General features: G+C 31.5%; 2 protein-coding genes across 2 annotated transcripts; one reads left to right on the top strand and one right to left on the bottom strand.

Moving 5' to 3' along the window:
• Positions 1-5,376: 5,376 nt before the first annotated feature.
• LOC105159155 (putative BOI-related E3 ubiquitin-protein ligase 3) lies at positions 5,377-8,357 on the bottom strand. Its single transcript, XM_011076114.3, has 4 exons — positions 8,199-8,357; positions 8,000-8,100; positions 7,586-7,917; positions 5,377-5,968 (listed from the first exon to the last, which is right to left on the bottom strand). The coding sequence occupies exons 1-4, from the start codon at positions 8,276-8,278 to the stop codon at positions 5,453-5,455; spliced, it is 1,029 nt and encodes a 342-aa protein (XP_011074416.1). The 5' UTR covers positions 8,279-8,357; the 3' UTR covers positions 5,377-5,452.
• A 3,262-nt stretch (positions 8,358-11,619) lies between these two features.
• On the top strand, positions 11,620-12,441 carry RALFL34 (ralf-like 34). The gene has a single exon (XM_011076113.3). The coding sequence runs from the start codon at positions 11,842-11,844 to the stop codon at positions 12,226-12,228; it is 387 nt and encodes a 128-aa protein (XP_011074415.1). The 5' UTR covers positions 11,620-11,841; the 3' UTR covers positions 12,229-12,441.
• Positions 12,442-16,103: the final 3,662 nt, after the last annotated feature.

Below are 16,103 nucleotides of genomic sequence, written 5' to 3'. Positions count from 1 at the left end.
AAAAAAGTGGATTAGTGAGGAAATGTAATGTTTGTGTCCAAGAAAAAGACAAGAGAAAAATTGATTAGAATATAATAAGAGGGGAACATAAAGGCTGTTGGATCACATGCACATCACCTTTCTTTTCTCTCCTTCTGTTTCTCTTCTTTTCATACTAAACGTTATGAGAGAGGAAGCCCCAAAAGATAAAGAAAAGGAAAAGTTGTAATTAGGGTTTGTAGGACCCCACCCACATATATTATTCTCAAGGCTGCTCCTCCAACTCCAACTCCTACTTCATCTTCAATTCCATTCTCCCCCAATCCAAGGGATTCCCAATTTCTTTTTATTTAAAAAAAAGAAAAAAAAAGAAAAATTAGTTAGTGGGTCCCACCCCCCCACCATGATCATCTTGATCACCATCATTTCATGCAATGTTGAAGACCCACGTCCTCTCACGTCCAATTTTTACTTGCAAAGCATATACTTAAAAGTAGCATTATTAATTGTTTGCCAATAATTCACAAATTTGGGAGGCGTTTTTTTCTTTTTCTTTTTATTTTGTGGGGGGTGAGGGTAATGAACATCTCATCATATGTTGGAGATTTTCATCAATTTTAAGAGCCGTTGATTGGGGAATAAAGATTGATATATTGATTTCCGGGGAAAAAAGCTATTATCGCTATATCATTTGGGTTGCTTGGCGAGGCTGTAGGATCATAGAATTTCTTCTCCTTTTTTTGGAAAAAACAAACTTAATTATTACTGTTTTACTTAATTAATACCATGAGGACAAGGGTAAAACGGACTTATCAAAATTAAAAGTATATATCGGTTTAACGGGGATTATATAAATAAGTGTAATTAATACATATATAAGCATAAAGTTACAAAAAAAATAATTGCAAAAAACAATTTTGAGAAGAAACTAAAATAGTTAAATTGTTTCAACGGTTAAACAGAGGTTCCCGTACGTTGTCTTAACTCTCATTGGTTCAACTATATATAAAGAAAAGGCAGAAATCGTGGCTTTAATCCTTCAAATCACCGACCTATGACACAGGTAATCAGTAGTTCATTCCATTTCCTGATACTAATCCAACACTTTTTCTTTTTTTGTTTTTTTAATAAAGCAATCAAATACATTAATAGTTACTTATAGATATCATTGATTGAATCAACAATCAGCAAGAAATTATCAACTTTAAACATTAATCATTTATAAATATCTTGTGTAATGGAAACATCAAAATTAATGCAGCCCATTGTCATTGAATTTTCTGTGTTGGTTTTAAAAACATAGTATCTATGTTACTACCCATTAATTCCCTCTTTTTCTGTAAAGAATTTGGTGATAATAGTATTTTTAGTGTTTTCTCATAATTTCGCAGTTTCACTCCCTTCTTACTTCTTCATATTTCTTTTTCTTACAAACTTTTATATTTTTGATAATTTCATTACTATAATTTGTTTGTTTAACTTTTTTCTTTCTGGTCGTCTCACACCATGATTATTTATTTCATAAATTTCTTTTATCACTATATCGCACACCACAGTTCTTTTTTATATGCTTGGGGACTATGTGCAACAACTACTAGAAATTTAAAACATGAAAAATTATTTATTATATATACACAGAAACAACGTATCACAACGACTAGTGTTGAAATATATTTTACCATCGATCTAACCAGAGTTACATATATATAACTATATATATATTGTGGATGGCATGAATGATATTATAATAGAGGCAGGACATTACTCGTGAAAAGACAAGTGTAGAACTACGTACGGAAGTGCATGGGTTGGGGAATGAAGAAGGGGGGGCGTGGAAGAACACATGAAATTCTAGAGACCACCTCTGTGTGTATTATATACAATTCATGAATTCTTGCATCATTATCTTCTCCTACTATTTTAGTAAATGCTTTCATGGGAAACTGTAAACGAATATATAAACATTTTGAGAAGGAAATAATAGCTAGTCATACAAAATATATATATATATATATCTACGAACTCTAACGTTTGATTTGAAATAATTTAATTTTTCCACAAATAATTACAACGGCCACATATGAAAAAAAAATGTCGATTAATCAGATTATGAAGCCTAGTTCGTTGCTGTGTTAATTTCTCTAATTACACCAATTTCATAAAGCATGCCCAGGTGAATACTATACTGTCCGTAATTAATTTAATTATCATATTAATTAATTTTTCCGACATAAAAAATAAAATAAAATATGTGTTGGGAACTACTGGTCTAGCTCTCTACAACTGACATTCCAAGTTGTGGGGCAATGGAAATATATGGTGGACTCGTGCTGGGGGTCGAAGCATGCGAGCTTATAATTCATTCTATGTACAAAATATATAGTTCATTAAAGTGAATAATTAACCTTTATAGTAGTTGATTAATTGAGTACTAATATTTTTTGACGATTTATTGACAATAGCTAATTTATATATATGTAATGTGATCACATTCCTACTTATTTGTATACACAAACTTTCATTTTTACTTTAAAAAGGTAAGGAAGTAAATGAAGAAAAAAGTAGAGAGTTTTATTCCGATATAAGCTTAATTAAACGATAAGAAAATATGAGCAATTTTACTTGGCAGGTTATTGGAGACTCCGAGTGTTAAATCAGATCTTTGACATTATACAGTTTATAATCAGACGTAAAATTTATAATTTTATGATATTTTACAGACATTTTTATTGTATATAATTTTGGGGTGACGGTCAGTTGTAATAACACGAACAGATTAGAGAAATTTAATTGTAAACACGACTATGAACATTTTCAAAATCACATCACATTTTTATATCGTATTTGATTTATAAACAAGTAAAAAATTGAAAATAAGAAATAGGTAAGGGGAAGTACATATTTAAAGTTTGTGGTGTAAAAAATGGAAAGGTTGATTGGAGAGAGTGAGGGGTGGGGGTGGCAGGGTTGGCTTTTTTGGGGGTAAGGGCCCTCTGAGTCTCACTCCTCACCTGACAATTACGCTTTATGGACCTACAATAGATTGTTGAAGTGAAGTAACTTTGGCAGAGTATAGAATAGAATGCAATTTTGGATTCCAGAACAAAATCCCACATCTCTTCTGTACAATATGCACAAAGTGCAAGTTTAGAAGGCTCAGATGATATATAGCTGATGAGTGATCCCCCACCCAAAAACAGCTTTATAGGGAATAAGGGAGTCTCTCTTTGCATTCCATTCAACTTAGCTGTTTTGTAAAGACCTTCACTTTTTTGCATTTTCCCTTTTGTTTTCACTACTTATTCAAACACAGATTCACCCTCACCATTTAGTCAAAGGGACTAAGCATCCACAGTTGTAATCATTGATCAAACCAAATAAAAAAAATAAACTACAAGTCTAATTGTTCTTAACCATGGGATCATTTGACGGTGCATTCTTTGTCACGTCACGTGAATTCGTACATGTCCTGACATATAGGATGTGTTTGAGTACTTTTTCTCAGTCAATTGAATTTAAATGTAATATTTCTCTTTAAACTTGAAATCATAGTAATAACTTAAATATACGAGGGTTTTAGTTGAAAGGCAACTCATTATTTAATAAGTTCTTCGTGTATATGGATTTGAGAAAAGACTATAATTGAGAAAGTAGAGGTTGTAATATTGTTGCGCATGGTATGAATTAAAGAAGAAAGATTATAAGAGTAGGTAGGTATGCGGTTCAACAGTTGATGATGCAACTAAAAGTGGTGTTTTTGAACAGAGTAGATGGAGTGGATGAGAAAGGGAGGTGAAAACACTTAAACTAGCTAAAAAAGCAAACAAAAACATGGATGGATTTTTCTGAACATATGCATATGCTAATGTCTTTTTGGCGTAAGAGCTTTAGGTGGGAAAAGCATTGACAGGACAAGAAAATCGGGCTGGGGTATCATAGCACTGGCGGTGGGATTGGAAGTGGAGGACGGAATAATCATCAATAATACTTCTACTACCCCTCTAATACCCTCTTCCCTCTTCCACATATACATACATACATACATGTGTGTTTGTGGCTTTGATATATAATCATGGCCACCATTTTCACTTTCCTCTTTGTCATCACTTTCTCTGGCATACTTAGATATAAAGATTTCCACCCCAAAAAATAAAGCTTTAAGGAACTGTCTTTATCTTAGTTTAATTTCACCTCGTTTTCGTTAAAGTACACCATCCTCCCCTTCCCCGTCCCATGTCTAAAGTGAGGATTTACAAAAACATAGAAATCCAACCATCTTCAATAAAGTTCTAAGAAGTTAACGACTTCTTTATATTGCAAATTTTATAAACGATAGTTAGCATGTATATCAATGATACATAGTGTATAGACTGCTGTCTGCCAGTTCCAAATAAAATCTTGCAAGTCCATGCCACATATGTAAAACCACTTGTTGTAAGAATGTGGTGCGGACTTTAAGATTGGACCTCTCTTTTTCTCTCCAGCTCGATGTTGGGCCCAACTGAAAATTTTCACGTTCAGCCCTTTGGACCTATTTTCGGCTTTGACGGAACCCAGGTGGTCCAAGAAGAGTTCGTCCAGAAATCTTTCCTTTCAATACTCTGCACAAAAGACCCACGAAAGCTACAGTCTTCTGGCAGAAACGCGACCGTTCAGGAACGAATTTGGGTATGCACATTATAACCAAGGTCGCTAGTTCAATACATTCCTCACATTCCAACCCCAGTGTAATTGGTTTATGTCAAGGTGAAATTATTTTTAAAATGTAAACAAAAAAAATTTAAAAAATAGAGTGAAATTCAAATTGTTAAAATTTTAAATCATCGCCGCGGTGCCACTAACTTTAAAAAAAATATATATTCTTTCATGGCACCTTGGTCTTAAAAAAGAATATTTAAGTGATCGCGGTGACATCAATTTTTTTTAATTTGTAATCGCGGTGACTTGAATTATTTTTTTTGAAAAAAAAAATTTAGTCACCGTGATTACAAATTGCGGTGACTTGAATAATTTTTCTTTTTTTTAAAAGTTAGTGGCACCGCATTTTGACATCGTTGTGTCACTTAAAATTTTAACAATTTCAATTTTACTCTATTTCTTTTTTTTTTTTTTTTTACATTTTTAGAATAATTTCACCTTCTCAAGGAAGCAGAACCAACTCCAGCTTATTGTAACCCACCAAGAAAACGTGCTAAAAGAGCTAAAACCGTGTAAGATACGAATCAGAAGGAAATGTCAAAGCAGTTCAACAACTTAAATGATACATCTTGAACAAACCAAGGATAGCACTGCAATACGGCTTGATTTTTCGAAGTGTTCAATGTTGTGCTTCATTCAGATTAGTGAATCACTTAATGCTCGAGAAATGAGAATGCTGGACAAGCGTAGGAAAAGAAGTAGGTCAACAGGGATAATATAGTCGATTGCATGTAACATGAATGTTTATGTTAGATTCACATCATTGATCATCCCATTACAAATAAACCTCCATGCCTATATACTTTGAGGATTGACACAAGGGACAAATGCTCAACTTACTCTCACATTCTTTACACAAGCAGAGATGCTTACAAGGTAACAAAAGCATGCATACTTCGTTTACTCGACAAACCTTACAGGTTATCAACTCCATTCCGTTGCTGTCCTTGAGGAAATCAACTGGACGACCATTGCAGCAGGATGCTGTATCATCAACCTCACTATCTCCACACCCTTCTTTACTATCTCGGCTTTGTGCATAAACCTGCTGTAGATTAAGCTTGAGAGTGTTGATCATGTTCTCGCTGTATTTTGCACGTTGTTGCCAAGCATTGGCCTCAAAGGCGAGGTGTTCCATTCTCGACTCAAGCTCCATATTCTTCTTGTTTATGTCTTCCACCTCGGCCTCTTTCTCCCGGAGTTTCTGAAGGACCTTCTCTTCCACATATGAGATAGTCTGGAGTTGGGTTGCCTGAAACTTCTCCAAAAGAGCTTGCCGCAAACGATCGCCCTATCAAAAGAGTAAACAAGATAAGCCATCAAATGGTATAAAACCCATCTTAATCGAAAGACATTCTTCAGATCTGCAATAAAAAGATAATCCCGCATATAAAAGAGGATGACATAACTAGGCATCACCTACTATGCTCAAGATTGAACACGTGAATCAGTTAAAAATGGTTACAAGTGTTTATCTAATTCTAATAGTCAATTTCAGTTCACTGGACGAAATTCATTTTTCACAGACTGATAAAAATCCTGCAATTGGGACCAGTTAGGTCCTAGGAAGTAACTGTTGATGCTAATGCATGAAATTTTTCTTGGCCAGCTTGTTTCTAGAATTGGAAACATAATGTAACAAACATGTCGAATAGGAAACAGTTTTTTGTTGAATGATAGTGTGGCAAAAACGTTTTACTAAAAGATCATATTATTAGCAAATAATCAAAACAAACACAACATGCCTGGACCTCTTAGCCCATGACAGAATATGAGCTTCAAGAGTCAAAACCCGCACAAGCAACCATTATATTGGGCTAAGTCAATAACCGTAAAGGTTAAGCAATTGCGTCAACGAGTTAGCGACAGATTCTAAAGCGATCACTCTCTTGTTCCACTGTTATGTTGCAAGTTGGGTCACAAGAGCAAGATATATTTAATTAGAAGTAATATGAGCAAAGACACATCTTGCTGCATCCAAAATATGGTGTATATGAGCATTGAGGATGAGTATCCAAATGCCATGTCGAATTCCAATGGTTGGATATGTATGTTATGCTGAGCTAAGGGTTACATCATTGCACACAGGTATAATATGGGCTGGAGTCATAGCTGTACTATGAACAACAATTAGATCTTGAAATAAGGAAGTTGCATCACCATCACAATCTAGCAAAAGGAAAATAGGAACTCAACCTAGCACAAAAGACATGCCAAAACACTGAAAGTACACATCCAGCAGGGAATTACATAATAGACACTGCCAACAATTAATTGTATCTCGTCTCTGCAACTAGCAATTAATTTGCATCATATTCTCAGTGTAAAGGAGAAGTTGAGTTGCACACTCTAACTTAACTTAATACTCCATCTGAAGAAGAGAATTTCTGAAAACCATATCCAAGTAGACTCTAAATTTGCATGGAATATCAGAAAGTTCAGAGGAGATTAACATTGAAATCTGAATAATTGCCAAAAGAATATTGTCTTGAAACTCTAAATACTAATTCAAAGTACAAAAGACATCATATTCAAGCATAAACAGCTTCAGATTCCATGCATAACATGTCGAATTCTCCTCTTATAGCTAAAGAAAGTTGCAGGTACCAAATCCAAAATACCTTCACTCCATTCCTAGGTTTTAGTCCGGTACTAAATTGTCAACTGTCCGTGCTATTTAACTATCTCCTCCAAGCCAAATAGAACTCACGATCCAATTCCTCACACCACTCAAAAAAGTCAATCCAATAACGAAATTGCAAGAACTAATAATCAGCCCCAAAAATTCCAGTATCAATTTCAAGCAAGTAAACTCGAACCACAAAAATCGATCATTCAATTGAATTTTCAAGAAAAATTAAAATTCATCTGAAAAGCAAGAACAACTCGAGACCCCAGTATTTCCCACCTGAAGTTTGATGTATCTGTCAATCTCAGCATCCTGTCTTTGCAACTCGCGGTCAAGAGCATCGCCCACCAACCCAAGCAAAGCTGAGTCACCCGAAGACGCCAATCGGGGATTTTCCAGTGAAAGTCCCAGCCCGACGGACACCGATCGGGCCTGCAATAAATCCGCAGAGGATAACTGAGAGTTATTATTGCTGTTGTTATTGGTAAGATTGTTCTCCAGAAAAGATTGCTCTATGGGCCTCTTCTTTTTGGACTCAAGCCCGGAACTCCACTGCAGCTCCAGCCCGTTCTCTTCATGAGACGGGCCCGGCGCCAACCCTGCCACTTGAACTGAATAATGGAAAAGAGCATTAGGGAAAAACGATTAAACCCCATGAAAACAAAGAAATCAGTGAAAGATTAGAGGAAATACAGGGAGGGATGTAAGGGGGATGGTGATCAAGAAGATTAGGTGTGTTGAAGTAAGGCACTTGCTGTGAAATCTGACCCTCCATGTTGCTGTTATACAAATCCCTGAAGCAGGAAAACGAAGAACATTAGAAGTTGATGATGAAAATAATTACACAACAAAATTCAAATAACCAGCCATACAGTTTCTTGGTGTGAGATACCTGAAAGGTTTGGGTTGTTGTGGCTGTGAGGGTGGTTGCTGAAGAAACTGCTGAAAGTGATTTTGAGGGAAAGAAGTCATGGCTGACGTCTAGAGAGAGAAAGAGAGGAAGAAGAAGAAGAAGAAGAAGCAAAAAGGGGGTGTTGCGGGAAGGTGGTTCAAGGATGAGAGAGAGAATCTTTTGTATTTGCTAATTGGTCCTTATAGTATAGGAAAATTCTGGAATTTGTTATTGTAGATAACTCTAGTATATAACAACAAAGGAAAAGTCAATTAAGCCTAATTTAATGGACGAAATTGAAATTATATGTTTGAGTTGTATTTTAATAATAGCTGATTTTTTACCAGTTGTTGATTGGATATAGGTATTTAAAGTGGTTGATTAGTATATGATTCTTGCAGTTATTGATGTTTCCTGTAATTGTAATCAATTTATTTAAAAAATAATAATAACAACAATGAAAAAATATATTTAAAAAAAATTAAATATGAATTTTGGATTCTGTTGAAGAAAAAAGGATATTAAAAATACTGATTTTTAATGCTTTCTAGTGTAGTTAATCATTTTCTAAAATGTCAAATAAACTAAAAGTATAAAATATATTTTACCCAAACATTTGTCATAAATTCGCTGAAACCAAATATATAAAACTATGTTTTCAATATTTAACTTGTTAATAAAACTTGAAAATTCTAATCCATCGCACTTGACTTGAATCGTATAATTGCATCAATTTATCGTAATAAATCTAAAAGTATTATTATTATTATTATTATTATTATTTTGTATCTGAATCTAATTACAACGTTCAAATGCAAAAATCTGAATATAGCCATGCCTGAAATTCAAATACAAAATAGTTTAAAATATGAAAATTACCTTCTCTTTTTTTTTTTTTTTGGGTCCAAATATTGAATTTCTATACATATTAAAAATAAAGTGAAGTCTCTGTTGCTATGGTTTCTAATTATTTAAAATTAAAAATGTTAATGTGAACAAAAGTAATAAAAGTTAGCAGAGTGTGAACTCTGAATTTGACTTAATGCTCTGTACTCTAATTTGGTGCTCTATTTTCCACTCATGTTAAATATTTTATCAAAACTTAAGATTTGAGGTATTGAAAATGCTCATGTCCTATTACTTTAGAGGTGGTGGGTTTAAATCTCACATTATATATGACGTATTATTTTTACTATATAGTAAGTGTAATTTATATTAAAATAGTATAATTTTGATTATATTTAACTTATTCGATATTATTTATTAGAATATGATTATTATAACGATCTTTGTTAAATATTAATATTTAACATAAATAATTGTAACTGATTTATTTCAATTAATAATAGTCCATCGCTCTCACTTTAAAAAAACACTAATACATTGCATGGGTCATAATCATAAATGGCGTAACCAATAAATTAAAATTTGAATAGATAAATAGCGAATAACACGCAAAGTGCATGACATTATGACCTACCAGAAATAAATGCTCTCGCTTTACTTTTAATAATATATTCAAATTTAAAAATTGATCAATAAATTAGTAATTTAAATTAATAAATATATTCAAATAAAATAAAAAATAAACAAATTATTTATAAAAATATACATATACTCATATTCATATAATTCAAACTCATGAATGTTATGGATCGAGTGAATTCACATTAGGCCTATCATTTTGTTTTTGGAAAATGGATAAATTCAATCCGCAAGTGTTTGGATTTTGGGTTAATTTATTTAGGCCTACATTTGCTAATTCCAAGGCCATATGTTGGCCCGCTTTGAATTTCAAACATGTGATTTAACAGCCCAAAGATTTAATAAGTACTTTTCTTTCTTGCTTTCATTTTCTTTTAGGATAATTACATCTACACTCTTTCACCTATTGTTCTTTCATATAAATTATCTCTATTTTTTATAAAATAACATAAAATATAAAAATACTCCTGTTGACTTGATCAAATTTTAATATAATTTTTCAAAGACGCCCACAGGAGTATTTCTATGATTACTCAAAAGTAAAGGGGCGTCAAAATAATATATATAGGGATCATAAATATAACCCCGTATATATTTTTTATTATTTAACAATTTTTAGTTTAAATTTAAATTATTTTATCAACTTTTGTAGTTTGGTATATAAAATTATACTTTTTAATAATTAAAATATTAAATTATTCTATTAATATATCAATAAAATTTATTACTAGATTATAAATTTAAAAAAAATTATCAAATTTTATGGATTATTTAAAATTATTAAAATTAATAAATTATTTATCCTCTATTTTTATTTATAATTAAATTTTATTAAAATTAATGAATAATAATTCAAAATTATTTATATAGTTTATATAAATCACATTAGAATTAGTAAAATAAATAATTTATTTATTATAAACTATTTTGAATTATTAAATTTATCTATTTAAACTAATTATTCCTTCTTCCCCAACCCTAGGGTCATGCCCACCCTCAAATATATACATACAAATATGTCCAATTATACACAAACTAATATATTTATATTGTATAGATATATATATACACATATGTATAATTTATTAATTATAATAAAATTTAGTTATGAATAAAAATAAAAAATATATATTTTAATTTTAAGAATTTAAAATAATTAATAAAGTTATTTTTTAATTTAAAGTATAACCTAGTAACTATTTTTTATTGATATATTAATTAAATAATTTAATATTTTAATTATTAAGAGGTCTAATTTTATATAGAGACTCAATAAAAATAAATAAATTAATAAAATAATCATATTATCCATTCCCCTATACATTACTTTGACACATTTTTTACCTTTTGATAATTATAGAAACACTCTGAGTGTATTTTTGTTATTGAAAAAATAAATTAAAATTTGACCGGGTCAACAAAGATATTTTTGGATTTTAAAGATTGTCGTAGGTGATTTCTATAATTTTTGAAAAAATAAGAATAATTTGTGTAAAAGAGAAATAGAGGGAGGGGTGTAAATGAAACTACCCCTTTTCTTTTTTAAGTGAAATCTTGAGATATGTGATTTTGTTAAAATTGGAGAAAGAAATAGTTGCATAAATTGAAAATAAATAAATAATATTTTTCTAAAATTTTATTAAATAAAGATAAGGTATATGAAACCTTAATAGTCTATCAAGAATCGAAAAGGATAAAAACATAGCTTGATTTTTGAAATATATCCGAATATTGTTATTTGGATAAAATGATAAGTTGAGTAAAAAATATATTCAAATTTTTTCTCCAAAAAAAAGATTGGTAATAATCATTCCCAACAATATATAGAAAGTGATAAGAATATTTTTATTTAATAAATATTATTGATGCGTATCATCAATTATATTTGATAATTTAAAATGTACAAGAGATTGAGTAACCTTTTAATTGTTAATAATGAGAGAAAACAAAAGGGGAGAGAGGAAAGGGCGTGAATCAAGGGAATAACGGGTGCTGTACAGCAGACAAAACTAAATTACTCGTCGGCGCATTATCTTCTTCCTCCATGTGACTCCCTTCCCCCACATCTTCTCCCTATCCCCCTCTCTCTCCCTTCTATTCCTCTCTCATTCTCCATTCCACACACACCCATTTCTCCATATTCCCATTTTCCGTCACCATGGCAGCAAAACTTCCCATCATTCTCATCTTCTCCCTCCTCATTGTCTTCGCTTCAGGCAATCCCACCGCCAACCCTGAGATCGATTCCCATTCCGGCCTCCAGCCCATGAATGAGACCGTGGAATGGGATTTCCCGACTCCATTCCATCTCGAATCCGAGCTCGTTCAAGAGCAAGAAGAAGAAGAAGGGTTGCCTCGCAGATCTCTCTACTGGAAATCACCGGCGAGGAAATACTACATTTCATACGGGGCTCTCTCCGCGAACCGGGTCCCCTGCCCCCCTCGCTCCGGCAGATCCTACTATACCCATAACTGTTTCAGAGCGCGCGGCCCCGTGCACCCCTACACCAGAGGCTGCTCCGCCATTACCCGCTGCCGGAGATAAAGAGCTGAATTTTTTTGTACTGCTGTATTCTTTTCTCTTTGTTTGGCTTTTCCAATCAGCAAAAGTTGTACGATGCTCAACTGGTGCTTCTCAAGACCTCTTTCTTGTTTGTTGAACTAGTGTTTTCTTGGATTGTTACGTTGTTTTCTGGGCGGCCTTCAAATTTTCTAGATCTGAGTGGAGCAATGTATGTACGTATTTGTTTATTTTTGAGATTGTTGTGTTCTCTGTCCTAGTTCTTTTTTGTTATATTACCATAAAAACAAATCTGTAATAAAAGATAATTCAATCAAGTCCAAACAGTATCAAGTAAATAAGTTTGCCCCTTGTTTAATAGTTAATTATTAGTTTTATTTTATATGTTGAAAACATAGAATTAACCAGAGTGTTTGCGATTATTTTTACTTTAAGTTAAAAATTAGTAAAAGTCGACACTATTTCAAAGTAGAAGTTAAAAGTAAAAAAAAAAAGTCAAAAGTTTTTTTTCAAGGACATATTTGGAATTTTATAAATAAATCATAGAAATTGTAGAAAGTTGTTTATATTATAATTTAAATTGATTTAATTTCAACAGTTCAAAAAAATAAAATAAGAAACTCTTTTTAGCAATAAATTAATCAATATTTATTTCAAATTCTTGCAAACAACCTCTATATATATATATATATATATATCCGATACCTACTATATTTTTTGAAGCTTAATCACCAAATAAATCATGCCTCCCAAAACCTACTACCCCAAGCACACTAAACAGACAGCAAAAATATCAAGCCAACCAGTCCAATCCTACTGCCTCTTGCCCAAATATTGTACTAGCCGGCCAATGCCAAACACCAAGGTCGTCACGTCACTTATATCCTACACACCATAAAAGTGAAAAAAATCTCATTAAAAACACAACTAAACTGGCTCTAAATCTTTCAAAATATGCTTTTATAAATAGAAAATTAGGTAAATGAACAAGGTAATTAAGTTAACTAAACTTTTCCAATAGTAAGACTTGCTCCATTTTTCACTTGTGTTTTTGTACTCTCTACACCAAGTTCAACTCCATTCTTCATATTCAAACACTCTATTTTCAATTACATGATATCACAATATCATATTTTTACTTGAATTTCTTATTTTATTTTATCAGATGCTATTTTTACTTAAATATCCAAGTACTAATTTTTATTTGCAGGTTAACCCTTAAAATTTTGAAAAGATCATTCGATTCTTCTAGTGTTGCCAGACTCCATACATATTAATATTATTGTATTATGAATTAATAGTGTAAAATACTTGAGGATACATAGTTTATTACTTTGTGTTGGTGTATAGTAAGCCGGAGATAACTAAACGTATAAGGCGTGGTAAATGCAGATTCAACTTAAATTTTAATGTACCGATGGAACTACAATAATCAAATTAAAAAAGTTGTTAATGAATTTTAATAAAAAGTTATCTTATAACTAAATTCTTTTAATTGGAATAAACAAAACAAATTTGTTTTGATATATTCTTTTTATTATTCAACCAAAAACTAAAAAAAAAATGGATAATAATAGAATCCCTTCCGTTGCAAATCAAATCTTCCATTGCAAATTCTATTTCATCTTTTAATTCATTCAACATAAATACTCCATGTATATAAAGAATATTTTATTTAAAAAAAAATTTTATATACATAATATATATGTATTGAATAAAGTAAAAAATGGAACAAAAATTGTAATAGAAAATTGGATCCGCTTCCAATGAAGCATACTGGTGCCGACAATCCTAATGCGTTTGCAGAATTAAGGAATTATTTGTTGCTCATAATCATGCAAAGCGGGCAGAGGAGACATTATTCGAGGGGCCTATCGTCCCTCTCTTGATCTTTTGTCAATTGATGTATTTTCTTATGGTTTATTCACAAAAAGAAAGAATCATTTCTTGGGAAATTGATAATACTGCAGGGCATATATAATATTTAAATAGCATCCATGCACTGTCAAGTTCATAATACTGCACTTCCGTAAAAGTTAAAAATAAACCAAGTACAAGAAAAAATATGATCTTGCCCACGTTGTAGCTGGTGGAGCTAAAATCATGATCGCGGGAAATGGTATTTTTGATTTTATAAGTTAGGTGGTTTTATTTATAATGAAATAGATATTTTTAATTCTATAAGTTATAGAAAAAAATTAGTACTTTTGTATCTCATCTACAAATTAATGGTATAGGGCATACAGTAGTGAAGTATTTTTTGCTGGAGACAAATCAGACATTCTTCCCACAGTAATATATAAATGCTCTACTTGATCCACTTGTGGAAGAAATGATTCATTATGTTGCTTCTACTTCTCTTCAACTTATAGAAATACGAAAAGGATGGGATTCAATTTTTGCAGTAGAAGAAAAAAGTTGCCCCTCTTTTTGCCCTAGTTTCCTTGGAGATTGTTTTTTCCCCTCAAGTTTAGCTAAATATCCCTTCAAAAGTTGTCCCAAACTAGATAACATACAAAATTTTCCTATAGTCAATAACCACACAGTCGATAAAACTCAAATATATAATCTTATATTATTCTTGAAACTTTCACCTTAATTACATAGGGGCAAAAGAAAAAAGTCATGAATAACAGATGTGATCCTTTTCACTAGCCATAAATGCAAGAGCTCTTGATTATTGAAATATCTATGAGGGAGAAGGCTTGTGACAGCTGCATTAGGGTTGTCAGGAGAGCTTCGCAAATTGTAGTTGAGTTTCTATTTTCATTCATTATATTGAAATATTTTTTTGTTTTAAATAAATAACTTTGACAATAATCCCAAGAATGGTACAGGAAACATTAAGCGATATTAGAGGTGTAGTTTCGTTTTTGTCCTCTAAAACTAAAAACTTTGTGAAATCCCACCTCTGCCATAAGTATATGTGAGCTTCTTATTTTAGAATTTTTTTTTATTCAAATCAGGTTCAATCAAATTAAATTAATTATAGAGCAAGTGTGAAATATTTGTTATATAATTGGTCAATTTTTCTAAATTGTATATCAATTACATAATAAATATATTACACTTACCATAAAATCGACTCAGGTCTGACCAAATTCTAATTCAGTTAAAGTTTTCCCTTAATTTCAATTGATTGTTGGTCTAGAGTGATTGACACGGACACCCTTAATTCCTAGTGCATCAGTGTTTTAATTTCTCCTAATTGCATTTGGATCCACCTCCAAAATAGCTTTACATTCTTACCAAATTAATTTTGAAAGAAAATATGAATGAAACATTTACTTATACATTCAACTTCTTTTTTATGATACCTACTCGAGTTACGTGAATTCATATTAATCTGTCCAAAAAAAATTTCAAATTCTTAAATTTTTATTTTTAAATATTATTTTATAGAGTATAGATGAATTTCAAATTCTTTGAAGTATTTTTCCTAAATAATTCCTCCAAATATGAGGATACATATATATATGTAGATATATCTCATTTTAGAATTGGACCCTTATAAAAAATAAAGAGCTCATTTTTTTTTTTTTTTTTGGATCTAGTAAAAGAGCTCAAATTGAAATGTGGGATTTGGATACATGATATTGGGCAGGCATTGATGTAAAAAGGAGGGAATGAGATGAAGAAAAAATTGACTAAGTATGAAATGAAGCACGTAGTGATCAAAGAGTGCCGCCATTAATGCCTATATATCCAATTGTTTCTGTGGAAGAAAGGTGTAAGAAGGTTCGAATTTGAAATGTCCGACTTTGTTTCAGCATACTATATATTATTAATGATATGTAAAGTGATGGTGGCAAGATTTTATAATATATATATATATGTTTATAAATTTCTTCTTTCTTCATCTTCAACTTTAATTTCTTGCTTTTGGTGTTGGTACTGTG

The sequence above is a fragment of the Sesamum indicum genome, linkage group LG3, assembly GCF_026168435.1.
Source record: "Sesamum indicum cultivar Baizhima isolate 11 linkage group LG3, ASM2616843v1, whole genome shotgun sequence".
NCBI lineage: Eukaryota > Viridiplantae > Streptophyta > Magnoliopsida > Lamiales > Pedaliaceae > Sesamum > Sesamum indicum.
This window is presented reverse-complemented; position numbering and strand designations above follow the sequence as displayed.